The sequence below is a fragment of the Salmo salar genome, chromosome 19 (genome assembly GCF_965601325.2).
Source record: "Salmo salar chromosome 19, fSalSal1, whole genome shotgun sequence".
In the NCBI taxonomy this organism is placed as follows: domain Eukaryota; kingdom Metazoa; phylum Chordata; class Actinopteri; order Salmoniformes; family Salmonidae; genus Salmo; species Salmo salar.
This window is the reverse complement of record NC_138309.1, coordinates 1,508,821-1,530,497: the sequence shown is the minus strand read 5'-3', so window position 1 is coordinate 1,530,497 and position 21,677 is coordinate 1,508,821. Positions and strand designations below refer to the sequence as shown.

General features: G+C 44.2%; 1 protein-coding gene across 1 annotated transcript; it reads right to left on the bottom strand.

Annotated features, from left to right (window-relative positions):
- Positions 1-353: 353 nt before the first annotated feature.
- On the bottom strand, positions 354-16,962 carry LOC106578254 (uncharacterized). Its single transcript, XM_014156913.3, has 12 exons — positions 16,431-16,962; positions 15,011-15,898; positions 14,571-14,751; positions 14,336-14,475; positions 13,500-14,065; positions 6,398-6,671; positions 5,971-6,166; positions 5,128-5,312; positions 4,837-4,932; positions 4,434-4,583; positions 2,579-2,672; positions 354-2,099 (listed from the first exon to the last, which is right to left on the bottom strand). Exons 2-12 carry the CDS (start codon positions 15,849-15,851, stop codon positions 2,036-2,038), a joined length of 2,787 nt encoding a protein of 928 aa, XP_014012388.2. The 5' UTR covers positions 15,852-15,898; positions 16,431-16,962; the 3' UTR covers positions 354-2,035.
- Positions 16,963-21,677: the final 4,715 nt, after the last annotated feature.

Here is a 21,677-nt window from a genome sequence, read left to right as displayed (position 1 = left end):
TTCAAACACAGATTCAACCAAAGACCAGGGAGGTTTTCCAATGCCTCGCAAAGGGCACTTAATGGTAGATGGGTAAAGAAAAAAAGCTGACATTAAATCCCATTGAGTATGGTGAAATTATTAATTACTTTTGATGGGGTATCAATACACCCAGTCACTACAAAAATACGGACGTGCTCCCTAATGCAGTTGCCAGAGAGGAATGACATTGATCAGAGATTTTACCTTGAGGCCTATGGTGACTTAAACAGGTTGAGTGGTGTTTCAATCGAAATGTACATTTGTTTTCTGAGCACTAACACAATTAAGTTGTTTAAGAATAGCAAGCAATAAAAGGACACATTTTTGAAATGTTTCTTTACATAACTAAACTTTTTTTTTATGGTCAAATTAATCTAGATACAATGAGACATTTAAAAGCAGTTTAACAATTTTTTTTTTTTACAGCAAAGCCACAAATGGTTCTATTACTTTATAAAGAGCAAATCTAGAGCAAAAACAAGGCTGTGTTTTGAACACGGGTTGGAACCAAAATTATTTTCAAATCGCTCCAAAACAGAAACCCAATTTATTTTCATTCCGACCAGAAAATAAAGTTTTGAACCAGTTTGAACCCCCCAAAAAGTCACGGTTCATAATGCTCCTTTTTACCAAATAGCTCATTAAATTTACTTTGCAAATTAGCACCGATAGAGAAGCTAGCTACGGAACCAGTAAGCTAGTTGTTTACATGTTTAATTGGTCATTTAAGTGCAGGCGCAAGATATGACTGAAATTTCACAGGTGGGGAGAGAGCAAGGGGTAGACATTGGAGGTTTGACTTGAAGCGCTAAAATACCTTGACATGTGAACTGGAATGTGTTCAGGCTACTACTAGCATTGACTTTACAGAATTATATACAAGACATGAGGAACATTTTTTGAAAAAAAAAAAAAATAACATTATTAACCGGTTCTCAAGATTTGAAAATAAACTTTTGTTTTGTGTAGGGCAGTGATTGAAATCACCAAAGACGATTTTGTCTTATTCAATTCTTTTTCAAGGAGCTGATCAAAGTCAATTCACTTCCATCAGATGGAAAAGAGAACCATATACAAAAAGGACAGCCTGGTTTTTGCTCAGAATTTCAACATTTCTGCAAACGTATAATAACTTCTATTGGTGTCTTCACATTAAACATTGTGTATACTGTTGATTGTTTTCATTGTTGCTTCTGCATACAGGTTCCCCCTGAGAACATTTAAAACATATTTACACGCAAGGCTTCCACAGACATTGTTATAGTTCCTCTACAAAATCAGATCATGCCTAATTTGACCTCATAAAAGTAGAAAGGCACAATAGTGGTTTGCAAGCCAGCTAGCACACAAACCATTTTAAAACAGTTTCAAATTGATACTGATCGATCATCTCAATTATGAAAATACTATTCTTATCAAATCATTATTTGTAAACGTTTTGTGTGTGTGTGTGTGTGTGTGGGGGGGGGGGGGGATTACCATAAAATAGCTTTGTGCTAATAAGGGACTCCATAGCTCCAAGTAGAGGAGAGAGCTCCATATGCATATTGTCGTTCACATTCCTTTTCCTCAACTTATAGAACATAAACACGAATTCTGACCAACACTCATCACTGGTTAATCACAAGCATTCACATTTTAACTAAATAAATCAACAGAACTTTTAGTACTGGTAACTCATGATTACTTTTGAGATTGGTAGACTTGTTACTTTATACACTTTCAGATCTGTTTAAGAGAGAACATTTTACATTTCAAGGAAAACGCAGGCACAGGACTGTATTACCATGATTGCATAGCAGTAAATCCAGTGCAACATTGATTGTGAATAATGCTGGAGGGAATGTAAAAAGATGGTAATTCGTACACATGAGCAAAAATGGTGCTGGTCTCTTATCTAGCGGGATATCCCTATTCAAAATCACAGACAGAAGAATACAATGTTTTAAACAAACAGGCAAGAGTTCCCTTCACACACTAGAGCTAAGAAATGCTCCCTCATATGCACACGCACTTAAAGTTCTGAAGGTCCCTCTTCAGGTTCATTCAGCTCCATGGAGTAATAGTCCAATGGTCGCCTAAGGATAAAAGCACACACAACAATCATCATTACAGTATCATTCTCTAAATTAGTTCATAATAGAACACCACTTTTGACCCTGAATAATTCAAATAAAGTATTTTGAATGAATATCAAAAGGACAAATTTGTTATTTCTGGAGCAGTCAGAATACTCGATCACCTTGAAGAGCTCACATTTAAGCTTTTCTGAGAACTGCAACAATGGCACCACATGATTATGTGTCAGAAGGGTGAGGTTGAGGCAGGAAAATTTGAGCTAATCATGTTTCTATCCACTTAAGAGTAAAAGGCTTAACTGTGTGACTCCATTATGTACAGTTGCATAAAGTGAAATGATGCCTCTACACTTAACCACTGAGCCAAACTGAAAACTTCAGCATTTGTGCATACATATTCTATGCATGTCTGAGTATGCATGCACATTTGAGACTGTCTGTGTGCGTGCAAATGCATGCATGTGTGTGTGTGGTCTCACCTCTTTTTGTAGAGGTAGGTAAAGAGGACTGCTCCCAGTCCCAGTAGCAGTAGAGCTCCCAGCACCAGGCCAATCTGCAGGCCCAGGGCAGACTCTGAGAAGAAACACCATCAGTCAGCTAAGCTTAGTACTGGACTAAAAAGCACTTTTAAAAAAATGGAGCTTCTCTAGGCTTACAGAGAAGGCGTAATCTGTGTCTCGGAAACCGGCTCATAGGAAATAAACCTGTGCATTGAACTACACTTCCAAAATGAGCATGTTCGACTCAAACGTTATTAGCCAACATTCACTTTATAAAAATATCAGGAGAGCTCTGCGCCTGCTAGGGTTAATGACTCATATAGAACACACACACACACACACACACACACACACACACACACACACACACACACACACACACACACACACACACACACACACACACACAAAAGTATGTGGACACCCATTCAAAATTAGTGGATTTGTCTATTTCAGCCACACCTGTTGCTGACAGGTGAGTAAAATTGAGCACACAGCCATGCAATCTCCATAGACAAACATTGGCCCGTACTGAAGAGCTCAGTGACTTTCAACGTGGCACCGTCATAGGATGCCACCTTTCCAATCAGTTGGTCAAATTTCTGCCCTGCTAGAGCTGCCCCGGTTAACTGTAAGTGCTGTTATTGTGAAGTGGAAACTTCTAGGAGCAACAACGGCTCAGCCGCGAAGTGGCAGGCCACACAAGCTCACAGAACGGGGCCACTGAGTGCTGATAAAAATCGTCTGTCCTCGGTTGCAACACTCAATGCGCCCAAGCACAAAGCGAGGTCCATACAGAAATGGTTTGTCGAGATTGGTGTGGAAGAACTTGACTGGCCTGCTCAGAGCCCTGACCTCAACCCCATCGAACACCTTTGGGATGAATTGGAACACCGACTGTAAGGCAGGCCTAATTGCCCAACATCAGTGCCTGAACTCACTAATGCTCTTGTGGCTAGATGGAAGCAAGTCCCCGCAGCAATGTTCCAACATCTAGCGGAAAGCCGTCCTACAAAAGCGACTCCATATTATTGCCCATGATTTTGAAATGAGATGTTTGATGAGCAGGTGTCCACATACACTACATGACCAAAAGTATCTGAGGCGTTTCCATGACTATTGACTGTCTAAATCTGAACAAAGATTGCCACCTTCTGGAGAATACAGAGAAAATGTGTTAGAATACTGTATCAGTCCTACATTGGAAAACTTTGCACAGATTTCCAATGCGGAATAACGGAAATCCTAAATCTTGAGGCAGCTGCAGCAGCTATAGCTAGCCTATCCCACTGGAATAACAGAAGGGTACAGTTGGGTGCAAAAAAAAAAAAAAAAAAAAGTATAACGCAGGAGGATTAAACTCAATGCCTCCAGGGCTGTTCTGTGGGTTGGTTTGTTTTCATTCCATCCAATATCCTTGGCTTTGATTGGCTGGTAGCACAGTTTAGCGTTTTTTCATTGCTTCATATCTGATAGGGCTCATACTATTCAACACTAGTGGTGTTTAGTTGTGTGTTTCCTGAATTAAAGCAATGAGATATCCTAAAATCGTGTTGGGTAATATTCAGCCATGTTTGCTCACACATATCAAGAGCGCTATTTCCAGGTATTCAATCAAGGTTTAGTGGTAGTGTTGTGTTCAGGCTGCAAGTGCTGGGCTCAGACCAGGGTTGTGATCAGTAGGGCACACTGTAGAAAAATATTTCAAAAAGCTGTGCAGCGGAATTTGAAAACCTACCCATTTCGGACAGTTTTCTTCCGTTTCGTGCCTAGTGAGCACAACCCAGGTTAGTGAATGTTGTTCGGGGGGGGGGGGGGGGAGGGGGGGGCGCACCAGTGCTCATGCTTCGGTCAGTAGCCGGGTCGGTACAGGTGTCCCCCTGGGTGAGGGAGGTCTGGAGGATGAGGGCCCTCTGATGGTCCGACAGGGCCTGGATGTTCCCCAGTACACGGAGCCACCCGGTCACACAGGAGAAGTTGGCCACTGAAACACACACAAAGGTGGGTTCTCCAGTTTAAACAGAGATGAAAACACATTGGTAATGTTGTAAAGTGAAATGACTATGACAGGAAACATAGAACCAAAACCCATATTCTCAACACTGGATGACAAAAAAAAAAAAAAGAGTATCGCACATTGCAGTATTGTTATGTGCATGAATATCAATGACCAAATGTGTTATACGTGCGCTCGTGTTTGCAACTGTGTGTGTCTCTGTAATGCTAGTGTGTCTCACCCTGCAGGTAGAGGGCAGAGATCCCACAGTGACATCTTTCCTCTAGATAGCCAGCCACATCAATCTCACTGTGACCCTGCACCAGTCCACTGCAGTCTGACAGAGAAAGTAAAAGATTGATAGAGAGAAAGAAGGAAAGATGGAGAGTAAGAGTTTGTATGGTTAAGGAAGGTACATAAGCCATTAGAGATACTAATGAGTTGAGACCACTTGATCGAACAGCATTAAGTATCACGCACTTAACATCACAAAAAGCCCAATTTCCCAAGAAATACAGATGACATGGCTTACTTCCTGGGTGCTCCTGCCAATCACCGGAGAGGGGAGCCAGGCATAGGTTGAGGTCGCTGGAGAAAGCAGGGCTGGGGCAGATGTTGGTCAGGCGCGGGGTGGGGGAGGAGCTGGTCCAGGAGGAGGGGCTTCTCGCCTCGCAACAGGAGCAACGGCTGAGAGACACGGGACCGTCCTCCACTGACCTGTGGTGTACAAACAGAGGCACACACACAATACAATCTTTAGTGACACTAACAAAAGACTGACTAGCTTGACTTAACCTATACCAGGAGTGGCCAAACTTCTGGCCCGAGGGACAAATCCGGATTATGAAATTCAACAGAGGGCCGCACAGATTTTTGGAGACCGATTTCCTCGTCAAAATCAATTTGCAAGCCAGAAAAGGGGCAGTTATGTCAAAATATAAGTCCATTATCATTTTTACATACTTTATAATAATTGTGCAGATAAGAATGGCACCAGAATTGCAATTTTGCTGTGTTGTGTGTGTGTGTGTGTGTGTGTGTGTGTGTGTGTGTGTGTGTGTGTGTGTGTGTGTGTGTGTGTGTATCAGTAGTCCCTCCTAACGTCTTCTATGCGGCTGGTGAATGTTAGAAAACATTATGTATGTCTTACCTTTCAGGAATGGGGTCATAATAGCTAATAGCTCTTACTGTTCAAAAGCTAGAAACCGCTCCGTTTGTCCCAACAGCTAATAGTCGATTTCGTAGGTTACTCACGTAACCACGGTTCTATGAAATAACCTTCTGGCGGCCCAAACCAAACTTTTGCCTATACCTTGACCAAATAGTTTTATTACCAGTAGTACACAAAGCAAATACAAGTAAATGTAATTCCTACCTGAGTACAGGCATCACCTGCTGCCCTCTGGTGGCAGAGAGTTTAATGAGCAATCTCAGGTCATGACTGAAAACTAGTGTGTCACGAAGAGTGCTGTTGGTTAGGGTGGTACCAGCTCTACACACAGTGACTGTGTCAGAACACAGGACTACAGCCCCATTGGCCGGAATTGTGGCCCCCTTGGGAAACACCTGGTCTGTGTGGAACAGGAGAGCGAGAGGGGGAAGATCAAAAATGGTGGTGAGGGAGGGAAACATACATTTTATCTCTTCAGGGTAGTGTTCATTAGGGCAACAAAAAGTTTACAAACAGAAAAATAAAAATGAGTACTTCTCATTGATTAATTTCAGATTGTACCTTCCTGTTACACTCTGTTTTGGACCATTGTCTTCTGATTTGTGCCTAGGAAACATGACCCTGAGCTCACCTGCTCCCGTGATGTTCCCGATGAGGTAGAAGCCGTTATGGTCTGTGATTCCGGACAGAGGGAGGGCCATAGTCGTACCGGCGCGATACTCTTCAAACACAGTCAGGACCAGGCCCTGTAGAGAAGTCAGGGGCGATCCTAACAGCTCCACAAACCCGCTCTGCTGGCTGTGGTTGGTCCAGTGGGCACCGCCCACCTCACTGATGACCACACCCTCAGGGGGAGGGGGTGGGCGGGGACAAGAGTTCTCCCTCAGTGGTGTGGGTGGGGCCACCTGAAGAACAATATACATGGATAGGATTTCAATTGGCAAGGTCATCGAAATTGTTAAAAGGTTTTTAAAACCAATTCTAATAAATACGACAGTTGGACAATGGATGAAGATACTCCAATTTGTATAATGCATCAGATATTGACTGAATTATAGCACATAAAAAACATTTTACTGGCATGAACAAATAACGAATGATGTTCATGGATTTGTGGGAATCAATTTGTCATCAAATTTCACCTTTTTTTCTTAGAACGCACTCATATACACATTTTATTTTTGTATCAGTTTCTTTATTTGAACACACAATAGAGACCTAAGTGCCTAATTTGCATAAATACACTGGGTGTATTTGCAATTGCATACAGTTGAAGTCGGAAGTTTACATACACTTAGGTTAGAGTCATTAAAACTTGTTTTTCAACCACTCCACGAATTTCTGTTTTTGCTTTGTCATTACGGGGTATTGTGTAGATTGAGGAAAAAAACGATTTAATCAATATTAGAATAAGGTTGTAACGTAACAAAATGTGGAAAAAGGCATGGGGTCTGAATAGTTTCCATATCCAATGTACAGTTGAAGTCGGAAGTTTACATTCACTTAGGTTGGAGTCAATTAAACTCGTTTTTCAACCACTTCTTGTTAACAAACTATAGTTTTGGCAAGTCGGTTAGGACACCTACTTTGTGCATGACACAGATAATTTTTCCAACAATTGTTTACAGACGGATTATTTCACTGTATCACAATTCCAGTGGGTCAGAAGTTTACAGACACTAACGGCGTCAACACCACAGCCACTGCTAGCTAGCCAACTTTACCAACTAGCAGTACTGTAGAAACTAAATACATTACAACGGAACAATTTGATTAGTGTAATGTTAGCTAGCTACATAGTTGTCTTTGTATCAAAGATAAAAGGTAAATGCAGCCACTGCTAGCTAGCCAACTCTACCAGCTAGCATTACTGTATCATTTTTAGTCAATAAGATTTTTGCAACGTAAGCTTAACTTTCTGAATTTTCGAGTTGTGTAGTCCACTTGTGTAGCTAGCAGGACTGACTTTGTGTTAGCTAGCCAACGTTTAATTACTTCTGCGTTATGAAAAGAACTAGACACGGACACGAATGATCCATTGGTAGTTTGCTGTAACCAAGTATTGGTGCAAACCGTGTGTTATTGGATGCTACCATGCTAGTTAGCTACGGGGTCATAGGATACAGTGCACTGGGTGGGTCTCACGGAAGAATACTGTATACTGTATCTAGCTGAATAAACTAAGTTTGAGCCTATTCCTGGAAACATTGAACCACTGTAGTTTACATCAATTATCATTTCTAAAGTGGAAGTTGGAAAAGTTATATTTGAGTGTTTCAGTGAATGGTTAGTGAGGGAGGCCCTGCTCTCTCGCTTCCCCAGTTGTTTAGTTAATTTTCTTTGCACAGGCCACACAAACGCTTCACACCGCATGGCCGCTGGCACTCTAACCTGGTGGTCCCAGCGCGCACGACCCACGCGGAGTTCCAGGTCTCCGGCAGCCTCTGGAACTGCCGGTCTGCGGCCAACAAGGCAGAGTTCATCTCAGCCTATGCTACCCTCCAGTCCCTCGACTTCTTGGCGCTGACGGAAACATGGATTACCACAGAAAACACTGCTACTCCTACTGCTCTCTCCTCGTCTGACCACGTGTTCTCGCATACCCCGAGAGCATCTGGTCAGCGGGGTGGTGGCACTGGAATCCTCATCTCTCCCAAGTGGACATTCTCTCTTTCTCCCCTGACCCATCTGTCTATCTCTTCCCTTGAATTCCATGCTGTCACAGTCACTAGCCCATTCAAGCTTAACATCCTTACCATTTATCGCCCTCCAGGTTCCCTTGGAGAGTTCATCAATGAGCTTGACGCCTTGATAAGTTCCTTTCCTGAGGATGGCTCACCCCTCACAATTCTGGGTGACTAACCTCCCTACGTCTACCTTTGACTCATTTCTCTCTGCCTCCTCCTTTCCACTCCTCTCCTCTTTTGACCTCACCCTTTCACCGTCCCCCCCTACTCACAAGGCGGCCAATACGCTTGACCTCATCTTTACTAGACGCTGTTCTTCTACTAATCTCACTGCAACTCCCCTCCAAGTCTCTGACCACTACTTTGTATCCTTTTCCCTCTCGCTCTCCTCCAACACTACTCACTCTGCCCCTACTCAGATGGTATTGCGCCGTCGCAACCTTCACTCTCTCTCTCCTGCTACTCTCTCCTCTTCCATCCTATCATCTCTTCCCTCTGCTCAAGCCTTCTCCAACCAATCTCCTGATTCTGCCTCCTCAACCCTCTCCTCCCTTTCTGCATCCTTTGACTCTCTATGTCCCCTATCCTCCCGGCCGGCTCGGTCCTCCCCTCCTGCTCCATGGCTTGACGACTCATTGCGAGCTCACAGAACAGGGCTCCGGGCAGGCAAGCGGAAATGGAGGAAAACTAGCCTCCCTGCGGACCTGGCATCTTTTCACTCCCTCCTCTCCACATTTTCTTCCTCTGTTTCTGCTGTTAAAGCCACTTTCTACCACTCTAAATTCCAAGCATCTGCCTCTAACCCTAGGAAGCTCTTTGCCACCTTCTCCCCCCTCCTGAATCCTCCTCCCCCTCCTCACTCTCTGCGGATGACTTTGTCAACCATTTTGAAAAGAAGGTTGATGACATCCGATCCTCGTTTGTTAACTCAAATGACACCGCTGGTCCTGCTCACACTGCCTTACCCTATGCTTTGACCTCTTTCTCCCCTCTCTCTCCAGATGAAATCTTGCGACTTGTGACGGCCGGCCGCCCAACAACCTGCCTGCTTGACCCTATCCCCTCCTCCCTTCTTCAGACCATTTCCGGAGACCTTCTCCCTTACCTCACTTCGCTCATCAACTCATCCTTGACCGCTGGCTACGTCCCTTCCATCTTCAAGAGAGCGAGAGTTGCACCCCTTCTCAAAAAACCTACACTCGATCCCTCCGATGTCAACAACTACAGACCAGTATCCCTTCTTTTCTCTCCAAAACTCTTGAGCGTGCCGTCCTTGGCCAGCTCTCTTGCTATCTCTCTCAGAATTACCTTCTTGATCCAAATCAGTCAGGTTTCAGGTTTGCCTTTGATACTGTGAACCATCAGATCCTCCTCTCCACCCTCTCCGAGTTGGGCATCTCCGGTGCGGCTCACTCTTGGATTGCGTCCTACCTGACAGGTCGCTCCTACCAGGTGGCATGGCGCGAATCCGTCTCCGCACCACTTGCTCTCACCACTGGTGTTCCCCAGGGCTCAGTTCTAGGCCCTCTCCTATTCTCGCTATACACCAAGTCACTTGGCTCTGTCATATCCTCACATGGTCTCTCCTATCATTGCTACACAGACGACACACAATTCATCTTCTCCTTTCCCCCTTCTGATAACCAGGTGGCGAATCGCATCTCTGCATGTCTGGCAGGCATATCAGTGTGGATGACGGATCACCACCTCAAGCTGAACCTCGGCAAGACGGAGCTGCTCTTCCTCCCGGGGAAGGACTGCCCGTTCCATGATCTCGCCATCACGGTTGACAACTCCATTGTGTCTTCCTCCCAGAGTGCTAAGAGCCTTGGCGTGACCCTGGACAACACCCTGTCATTCTCCGCTAACATCAAGGCGGTGACCCGATCCTGTAGGTTCATGTTCTACAACATTCGCAGAGTACGACCTTGCCTTACACAGGAAGCGGCGCAGGTCCTAATCCAGGCACTTGTCATCTCCCGTCTGGATTACTGCAACTCGCTGTTGGCGGGGCTCCCTGCCTGTGCCATTAAACCCCTACAACTCATCCAGAACGCCGCAGTCCGTCTGGTGTTCAACCTTCCCAAGTTCTCTCACGTCACCCCGCTCCTCCGCACACTCCACTGGCTTCCAGTTGAAGCTTGCATCTGCTACAAGACCATGGTGCTTGCCTACGGAGCTGTGAGGGGAACGCACCTTCAGGCTCTGATCAGTCTCTACACCCAAAGAAGGGCACTGCGTTCATCCACCTCTGGCCTGCTCACCTCACTACCTCTGCGGAAGCACAGTTCCTGCTCAGCCCAGTCAAAACTGTTCGTTGCTCTGGCACCCCAATGGTGGAACAAGCTCCCTCACGACGCCAGGACAGCGGAGTCAATCACCACCTTCCGGAGACACCTGAAACCCCACCTCTTTAAGGAATACCTGGGATAGGATAAAGTAATCCTTCTAACCCACACCCCCCCCCCAAAAAAGATATAGATGTACCATTGTAAAGTGGTTGTTCCACTGGACATCATAAGGTAAATGCACCAATTTGTAAGTCGCTCTGGATAAGAGCGTCTGCTAAATGACGTAAATGTAAACAAAGTTGACTGTGCCTTTAAACAGCTTGGAAAATTCCAGAAAACTCCATCATGGCTTTAGAAGCTTTGTAGACCTACAAAAAAATAGTAGACCTCCACAAGTCTGGTTCATCCTTGGGAGCAATTTCAAAATGCCTGAAGGTACCATGTTCATCTGTACAAACAATAGTACGCAAGTATAAACATCATGGAACCATGCAGCCGTCCTCCTGCTCAGGAAGGAGAAGCGTTCTGTCTCCTAGAGATGAACGTACTCTGGTGTGAAAAGTGCATACCAATCCCAGAACAACAGCAAAGGACCTTGTGAAAATGCTGGAGGAAACAGGTACAAAAGCATCTATTTCCACAGTGAAACGAGTCCTATATCTACATAACCTGAAAGGCCGCTCAGCAAGGAAGAAGCCACTGCTCTAAAACCGCCATAAAAAAGCCAGACTACGGTTTGCAACTGCACATGGGGACAAAGATCGTACTTTTTGGAGAAATGTCCTCTGGTCTGATGAAACAAAAATAGAACTGTTTGGCCATAATGACCATTGTTATGCTTGGAGGAGAAAGGGGGATGATTGCAAGCCGAAGAACACCATCCCAACCGTGAAGTACGAGGGTGGCAGCATCATGTTGTGGGGGTGCTTTGCTGCGGAGGGACTGGTGCACAAAATAGATGGCATCATCAGGTAGGAAAATTATGTGGATATACTGAAGCAACATCTCAAGACATCAGTCAGGAACTGGACAATGATCCCAAGCATACTTCCAAAGTTGTGGCAAAATGGCCATCACAAAGCCCTGACCTCAATCCTATAGAAAATTTGTGGGCAGAACTGAAAAAGCGTGTGCGAGCAAGGAGGCCTACAAACCGTATTCAGTTACACCAGCTCTGTCTGGAGGAATGGGCCAAAATTCACCCAATTTGTGGGAAGCTTGTGGAAGGCTACCCGAAACATTTGACCAAAGTTAAACAATTTAAAGGCAACGCTACCAAATACTAATTGAGTGTATGTAAACATCTGACCCACTGGGAATGTGATGAAAGAAAGAAATAATTCTCTCTACTATTATTCTGACATTTCACATTCTTAAAATAAAGTGGTGATCCTAACTGACCTAAGACAGGGAATTTTTACTTGGATTAAATGTCAGGAATTGTGAAAAATTTAGTTGAAATGTATTTGGCTAAGGTGTATGTAAACTTCCGACTTCAACTGTATATGAACACATTAACATAAAGGGGTTGAACAGGGCTACAATGGCCAAACACTTGCTCTGTCCACCCTACCTGTGCTGTCTAGACTGCCTTATTAATAACTGTCGTTGTCAATTTCTCTTGCATAATTCAACAAAGCGTATGATACAGTTGAGTGTTGATCATGCTATTTTATTGAATAAGTTGTCCTCAATAGGCCTGAGCTCTGACACCTGTTCATGGTTTTATGATCATCTTAGTGACAGAACTCAAGCCATCGTCATTGATGGGGTTAAGTCAGAATTTCTTGAAGTACATAAAGGTGTACCACAGGGGTCGATTTTGGGACTTGTTCTCGTCACTATTTATATAAACACCATTGGTCAATCTGTTAAAAATTGTTAACTACATCTATATGCGGATAATGCTATTATGTATGCTATTGCCCTGACTGTTGATCTGGCTGTCAGAATGTATAGCTATGCAGGAATCCCTTGCTGATTTAAAACTTGTGCTTAATACCGGCAAAACTAAATACGTAATTTTTTTTTAACTCTTAAGAGTGTTTCAGATGAACTAAAATGTTCACTCATTAGATGGTTCTCCAATCAAACGTGTTCCCGCATATAAATACTTAGGCATTTGGTTTGATAAGGATTTGACATTATATTTGACAATATATTGAAGAGCTGTTTACAAAGAGATTATTTAAAGTTGTCTTTTTGTACATAAACATATTGTGCCTTTCTCTGAGCAGTAGGAAGCAGACTATTCAGTCAACCTTTTTATCTGTTGATTATGGTGATATTATTTTTTATCAAAGTACAGCTGCTACTACCAACTGTGTGGCTCAGATGGTAAAGCATGGCGCTTGTAATTCCAAGGTTGTGTGTTCGATTCCCACGGGGGACCAGTACAAAAAAGCATGCACTCACTACTGTAAGTCGCTCTGGATAAAAGTCTGCTAAATGTACTACTCTTAAACCTTTGGATGCCATCTACCATAGTGCCCTTTGTTATGTTACAGTTTTGATACTCATCACGTCATCCTGCATCAAAAGGTTGGCTGGACTTCACTAAAGACCCGTAGATCTTTACATTACTCCCAGACTATTTGCATTGCCCACCCCTCTGGAACGCTGCTGCTATGCATAGTCACTTTAATAACTCTACCTACATGTACATAGTACCTCAACACTTGTGCCCCCGCACATTGACTCTGTACCGGTATCCCCTGTATACAGGGGATAGGGAAGAGTATTGAGGGATCCTCACCACAAAAGCAGACAGGTCGGCAGGCAGCAGGCCATTACAGCGGCTCAAGGCCTCGTCTCCGGACTGCACCTCCGGGTCCTCCAGCAGGGGGAGCTGTCCTGGGGTCAACGCATCACTCAGCTCCTGGGCATCCTTGTCCGAGCCCCTCAGCCGGTACACCACCGCGTCCAGCAACCCCTGGGTCGGGATCCCGTTCTGGGAGGCTGAGGGCGGGCCAAAGGCGCTGCGGTACAGGGCCACTGCGTCCGGCCCGTTCTGGATGGTGTTGGGAGGCAGGCGAACCGAGGGGGCCGGGACCAGCCTATCACTGCCCACCAGGAAGTAGCCTTGGGCAGTGGTGAAGTGGCCTGTGAGGCTGATCTCACGGTAGGGCTTGCTGTTGTGTCCACTGAACAGGAGGAGCCACACTCCCTGCAGGGAGATGCGGCGGCCCGACGGGTGCCACAGCTCGATGAACTCGCCGTCCTCGGCCGAGCCCGGGTTGTCTGCATTTAGCTCGCTGATCAGGAAGTCACCCCGGGCCCAGGGCAGGAGGTGAGGGTCCACCTCCGTACTCCCAGGGACTACTGAAGGGGATTTAGAAAATATCAAAAGTTCAAAACTCACCACTATTGGGATCATTTGGTCACTAGTTATATTAAGTTGCTCTTATACCTGTGTTTGTAAAGACATGTAGTTTGATTTGATTTCAACTTGATTACAATTATTCTGTTAGACTAATGTTGGACTTCATTGGCTGTGATTGATTAGAAGCTAATTTCACTAGTCTAAGCACCAATGTGTATCACCAATGTAATGGCGTGTGTCAGTGTGATAGAGAAATATGTAACAATCACCAGTGACGTGAGGACAAATCTTTGGCCAGGGGCACTGGTTGGGCTGTCCGGGGGTTTGTGGCGCTTCCCAGAATACACCGGGGTCTCTGGTCCAACTGGCCACACCACAGCGACTGAGGTAGAGGCATCCCTCCCCAAAACTGAGAATGACCAGCAAGGTTAGTACTTCAGCCTAAGATAGAAAGATTAATAGATGGATGAGTAGATGGATAAATAGATTCAAAGGTTTGATTACCTGGCACTGAGCTGGTAGGGCTGTCTGCCTGGTATGAGGGTCTCTGTGAGGTTGGCACTGGGTTGGTCCCCTGGTCCAACGTACACGAAGGCATCTAAGGGCTGCGTCTGGCTCAGAGGGCTGCCCACAGGGAAGTCGGAGGCCTTGCCATTATACAGCGCCACCGCCCCAGACTCATCTCCTGATGAACAACGCAACACAGCAGAACTTAATCACTCAACAATTCTCACCAACCAACACTTCAGTACAACAAGTTTCTCGTACAGGAAGTGAAACAAGTTGCGTAGATATAATTTCACACGTACAAAAATACTACAGGCCCAGCTCCTTGACTAGACAGATAATCTCTGCAAGGCCTCCCAATGAACAGATATGAAAAAAACGATTATACCAATGAAAAGCAGCTTTAATAGGAACTCCTCCAGGTACAGTTCACTGACCTTTCATGTTGTTCTTGTAAATGGTGATGGAGATCAGGCCTTCCCTGGAGTTGGACACGTCCACACTCGCACTGATCGTTTCCGTCCGCCCGTCCAGTACCAGCAGCACCAGTGGTCCTGCAGCATGGGACTCACTTAGCTCCACAAACCCATCCACCTGCCCCCCTCCCAGCTTCAGCTCGCTGATACGCGTAGTGGCAGCACTGGAATCAGGGGGTGTGCAGTGATTGGGTTGGCCAGGTGAAGGTAGGGCCACCTGGAAGCCCCAGCTTTCCCCAGAGACCAGGCACCTTTCGATGGACTCGTCTCCCTCGTGGGCCCCCTCGTCCTCTACGAAGGCCGGCTCCCCAGGGGTCAACGTCTCGGCCAGGACCTCCGCGCCCCAGGACCGCCGTGTCATGTACACGATGGCATCCACCAGCCCCACGGCTGTGGCGTTCATCTTCTCCCCGTAGCGTGTGGCAGATGTGTGGTAAAGAGCAATGGCGTCCGGGCCATTCTGGACAGTGTTGGGCGGGAGGGGGATGGCTGGTTTGGGCTGCATGTCCACCGAGCCAACCAGGAAGAAGCCCCGGTCGTCTGTGGTGTGGCCCTTCAAGTCCAGTACTTTGTAGGCTATATTGCCATTTCCATTGTAAAACACTAGGGTGTAGCCGTCCAGTGAAGCCCTCTGACTGCCGGTATGATAGAGCTCAATGAACTCTGTGGTGTCCAGTTTGGGGTTGTCTGCGTTAACCTCACTGATGATGAGGCAGTGATCTCCCTTGACTGACGCAACCAGACACACAGACAGACAAACAGCGTATGCTGTGACCACTTGAAGGGCCAGTCTTCCCATCATGGCTCTCTACTTAACCAAAAATGTCAGTGCTAAAATGCGGACCGTCTCTGAAAGATTAAGAAAATGAGAAAGACACTAGAAGTCACAGAAGATAAAATGGAGCTGGAGTGAGGATATCAATTCAACTGTCTTCATCACACAGACAAGGGGCAACCTCTGAACTGTTTTCTTTGGGTTTGACAAGTACAGACAGATTGAGGACTAGGCTACTGTGGTGCATGTTGCAATCTAGGCTAGTAGAACCTGACATTTGCCCAAAGGGAGCATTGAATGAATGAGTCATCAAAACAAGAATATGATCGGGAATGCATGTCTCTGGCATGAGTCACAGTGAGGATAAATCCTGCATTTCTCGAAAAATCACATGTAGACTACTACGAAGTGGGTTTCATCCAAAATAATGTATTTATGTAAACATTTGCAAACTGTGCATTTTATTTATTTATTCTCAAAAAAGTGCGAGGGCAGACTTTATTCCAATAGTTTCCTGAACCATGAATTAACCAAACGTAGCTGTAATCTTCGGTATGCACTGTTAAAATAAAAATGTGTGTAATTCAATTTTTGATCGTTTCTTACCAAAAGCGTTTCCAGGGAAGCACAACGACGGTGAATATATTGGCTCGACTACGGTACTCGGTAGAGCAAGGAAAACGAAGAAAGTTGCCTGCTAAAAAAAATATTAAAATACCTAACTAGGCTACTCTACGTGATTTGTAGCCATTTAGTGTAAATATTGGAACTGTATTGAATATATTCAGTTAAAATCCCATTGAAGACCACAACTTGTTGCATAGAAGACGCTATTCAAGTCACGGTAAACTGTTGCTTCATCTCAGCGACGAAACGGTTGTCATTCGAGATCATCAGTGCCACACAGGGTTACAAAGTAGCGACGTGATTTACTGTATTTCAGTGTCCCGTCCGCGACGACGGGATTATCGAAACAATGTTACAATCCAACAGAGAATGAATCCGTTTCTGTATTCCGAGAGAGATATTCGGAAACTTTGTTTCAATCTCTGCCGCTCCCAGCGTTGTGTCCTCATTGACAAAGCACTTTCTCCCCCTGCTCGTGCGTGGGCGGTCAGAGGGGGATGATGCTTGGGTATCGTTCTTGTTATGCGTAACATTCCAGGCCATCCAAGTTCAGCTTTGATTTATATGGCCACTTGACCCCTGACTCTTCGCAAGGAATGTGCAACACCTTGGCCACACTAGGAAGTTGGCTATTCCTAGCTGAAATTAAATAGGGCCGGTTTGCCTTTTTATCAAATATGGTCTTGGTTAATGAGCATGAAGAAAAATAGTTAATATATTGTTAAGGTTCACAATTGGCATTTGTCTCTGAATGTAGGGCCAAGTATACCACTGTCTTTCCACATGTGTTTTTTTTCATTGTTGTTTGGACATTAGAAGTGAGAAAATTGTTTTAAATTCCACACAGAATAATTGTATCTTGCATACTATTTTTAATCATACAGTCAATGATATTTGGGAAACAGTCCTGCAAAACAAGTCGGCTGAGATAAATTGTTGGGAAAATTGTTTTTTAGCCTACCATATACCTACCTGTTGATGAGGTGGTGTTGAAAACAGCTGATTTAAAAAGGATCCAGTGACCAGAGAAATGAGGAACCTGTGGTCAAAGTGCATCTACTTTTGGCTTTTAATTTACTTGCCTTTTAGTACACTTTTAGTACACTCAATATTTCAGTCACATTTCCTTCTATTTCTTAAAAGTGACCATTTCCCCAATAAGAACTAGGATATTTGGTTGCAAGATATCCATTTACAAAGGGTATTTCAATTGTTAAGTCCTTGTGGTTCCCTAGAAGGCTGGCTCTTGCTCTCAGTCTGGGTCATGGTTAATGATCTTGGACTGGACTGTGGTGTAGCCCAATTCTCAAATCAACACATCTCCATATATGTTTGCAGATGTGAATGTGGGTTTGATGTCCCGGGTCAGCCATACAGAGACAGAACCTCTAACACAACCAGAAGAGTTTGCTGTCCTCTCATTGTACCAGGATGTGTAAAGCTATGTACACCTTCATGTTAAATTCACTTGATGTAAATGCATGTTATAGTTATGCTGTATGTTGTATAGAGTCTACAATGTAGACCTATAGAATTCGGGAAATTAACCTGCTGTGGAATGTGAAAGGTTTTTAGAAAAGGCCTAGAAAATGAAATTTAGTTAAATATATGTGGTGTGCTTGCTAGTCTTGAAGTATTTATGGTAATGAAATAGAAATAGTAGTGGTAGTGGTAGTAAATGGCTTTTCATAGTCTGTGTGTTAATTATAGTGACCTATTTTGGTGTGGTTTGCAGGTGTGGAGTTATTATAGTGGGCTAGTATAGCAGGCTAGAGTGAATACTATGTCATCATATGCCATATAATGTGTTTTTAAGCTCTCAGGATGTTTTAGTTTGAACATTCTAAAAGTTTTGTTGCAGTGATTTCAGTTTACAATGCTGAATCCTGCATCCGACCATTTAAATGAATGGGGATACAACAAGCTGAAGTAGGAATGATAGCAAAAAGCTGTGTTGAAGCCGTCTAAGTTGAGTCAGTCTGCACATGTCAATGTTGGGGTGGTGTTTGTAGCTGTGGTCAGTAGTTGTTTGGTTGTGTTGCAGGTTATTTGGGCACTATAGTATGGAAGTGGTCAGTAGTTGTGTGGTTGTGGTCAATAGTTGTGGTCAGTAGTTGTGTGGCTCAGTAGTTCTGTGGTCAGTAGTTAGTTGTGTGGTGGTGGTCAGTATACAAGCACAGTTTGAATGGTGCTTCTAGCTTAGACGGTTGAAGACTAGTAGCGGACAGAATTTTTCCCATTCAAGTCTATGGCACCTGAAATGCATTGGGATTTAGTTGTGTGGTTGTGGTTATTAGTTGTGGTCAGTTGTTGTAGTTTTGTGGTCAGTAGTGGTCAGTAGTTGTGTGGTTGTGGTCAGTAGTACAGTGGCTTGCGAAAGTATTCACCCCCTTGGCATTTTTCTTATTTTGTTGTCTTACAACCTGGAATAAAACATTTTGGGGGGGGTTTGTATCGTTTGATTTACACAACATGTCTACCACTTTTAAGATGCAAAATATTTTTTCTTGTGAAACAAGAAATAATAGAAAATTATTTGAGTGTGCATAACTATTCACCCCCAAAGTCAATACTTTCTAGAGCCACCTCTTGCAGCAATTACAGTTGCAAGTCTCTATAATCTTGGCACATCTGGCCACTGGGATTTTTGCCCATTCTTCAAGGCAAAACTGCTCCAGCTCCTTCAAGTTGGATGGGTTCCGCTGGTGTACATCAACCTTTAAGTCATACCACCGATTCTCAATTGGATTGAGGTCTGGGTTTTGACTAGGAAATTCCAAGACATTAAAATGTTTCCCCTTAAACCACTCGAGTGTTGCTTTAGCAGTATGCTTAGGGTCATTGTCCTGCTGGAAGGTGAACCTTTGTCCCAGTCTCAAATCTCTGGAAGACTGAAACAGGTTTCCCTCAAGAATTCCCCTGTATTTAGCGCCATCCATCATTCCTTCAATTCTGACCAGTTTCCCAGTTCCTGCAGATGAAAAACATCCCCACAGCATGATGCTGCACCCACCATGCTTCACTGTGGGGATGGTGTTCTCAGGGTGATGAGAGCTGTTGGGTTTGCGCCAGACATAGCGTTTTCTTTGATGGTCAAAAAGCTACATTTTAGTCTCATCTGACCAGAGTACCTTCTTCCATATGTTTGGGGAGTCTCCCACAAGCCTTTTGGCGAACACCAAACATGTTTGCTTATGTTCTTCTGGCCACTCTTCCGTAAAGCCCAGCTCTGTGGAGTGTATGGCTTAAAGTGGTCCTATGGACACATACTCCAATCTCCGCTGTGGAGCTTTGCAGCTCCTTTAGGGTTATCTTTGGTCTCTTTGTTGCCTCTTATTAATGCCCTCTTTGCCTGGTCTGTGAGTTTTGGTGGGCGGCCTTCTCTTGGCAGGTTTGTGGATTTAATGGTGCTCCGTGGGACGTTCAAAGTTTCAGATATTTTTCTATAACACAACCCTGAACTGTACTTCTCCACAACTTTGTCCCTGACCTGTTTGGAGAGCTCCTTGGTCTTCATAGTGCTGCTTGCTTGGTGGTGCCCCTTGCTTAGTGGTGTTGCAGACTCTGGGGCCTTTCAGAACAGGTGTATATATACTGAGATCATGTGACAGATTATGTGACACTTAGATTGCACACAGGTGGACTTTATTTAACTAATTATGTAACTTCTGAAGGTAATTGGTTGCACCACATCTTATTTAGGGGCTTCATAGCAAAGGGAAACAGATAATTATTTTAATTTCACTTCACCAATTTGGACTATTTTGTCTATGTCCATTACATGAAATCCAAATAAAAATCTATTTAAATTACAGGTTGTAATGCAACAAAATAGGAAAAATGTGTCACGGGCGTCGTATTGATTAGACCAAAATGCAGCGGGAATGTGTATACTCATCTTCTTTTTATTTGGCAGAAAGAAGGAAAACCAAAACAAAACACACGTATACAAAAACAACGACAACAAACAGTCCTGTAAGGCATACAGCTATACATGAAACAACTACCCACAAAATCCCATAGAAAAAACACCCCTCTTAAATAGGACCTTCAACTAGAAGCAACTAGGAGCAGCTGCTTCCAATTGAAGGTCAACCCAACAAACACCACATAGAAATAGACATACTAGAACTAATATAGAAATTGACCAACAAGAACATAACCCAACAAACCCCGAAACACTCTAAACAAACACCCCTCTTAAAACAGAACATAGCCCAACAAACCCTGAAACACTCTAAACAAACACACCCCTGCCACGTCCTGACCAAACTACAATAACAAATAACCCCTTATACTGGTCAGGACGTGACAAAATGGCAAGAGAGCTGAATACATTTGCAAGGCACTTTAGTCTTATCTGGTGGGCGGCAGTTGTGTGGTTCATTATTTGTTTTCAATAGGGGTCAGTAGTTGTGTGGTTCAGTAATTGTGTGTTCAGTGGTTGTGGTCAGTATACAAGCACACTATTCCAGACCGGGAGCGACCAGACTTTTTACCATTCAAATTTATGGCACCTGAAATACATTTGGATTAAGATAATGTGGTTGTAGTGTCCAAAGTCTAAGAAGTAGACTTCACAAGTGCCAATCAGCAGTTTTAAATTTGTTTTGGTGTTGGTAGCTTTTTTTGGTATCAAAAATCTGTAGACAAGCAACATATTCCAGACCGGTCTGCACATTTTAAAGTTTGAATGGCGTTTCAAAATGGTTGAAGACTAGTTACACGGCAAATATTTCCCATTCAAGTCTATGGCCATTGCAATCAAATCACATTGTATTTGTCACATGCGCCGAATACAACAGGTGTAGACCTTACAGTGAAATGCTTACTTACAAGCTCTTAACCAACAATGGAGTTGAGAAAAATACAAAAAGAATAGAGATAAGAATAACAAATAGTTAAAGAGCAGCAGTAAATAACAATAGCTGGGCTATATACAGTGGGTACTGGTACAGAGTCAATGTGTCAATGTGTGGGGACACCGGTGTCGAGGTAATTATGTACAATTATGTAGGTTGAGTTATTAAAGTGACTATGCATAGATAATAACAGAGAGTAGCAGCAGCGTGGGGGAGGGGGGGGGGGTCAATGCAAATAGTCTGGGTAGCCGTTTGATTAGCTGTTAAGCAGTCTTATGGCTTGGGTGTAGAAGCTGTTTAGAAGCCTCTTGGACCTAGACTTGGTGCTCTGGTACCGCTTGCCGTGCGGTAGCAGAGAGAACAG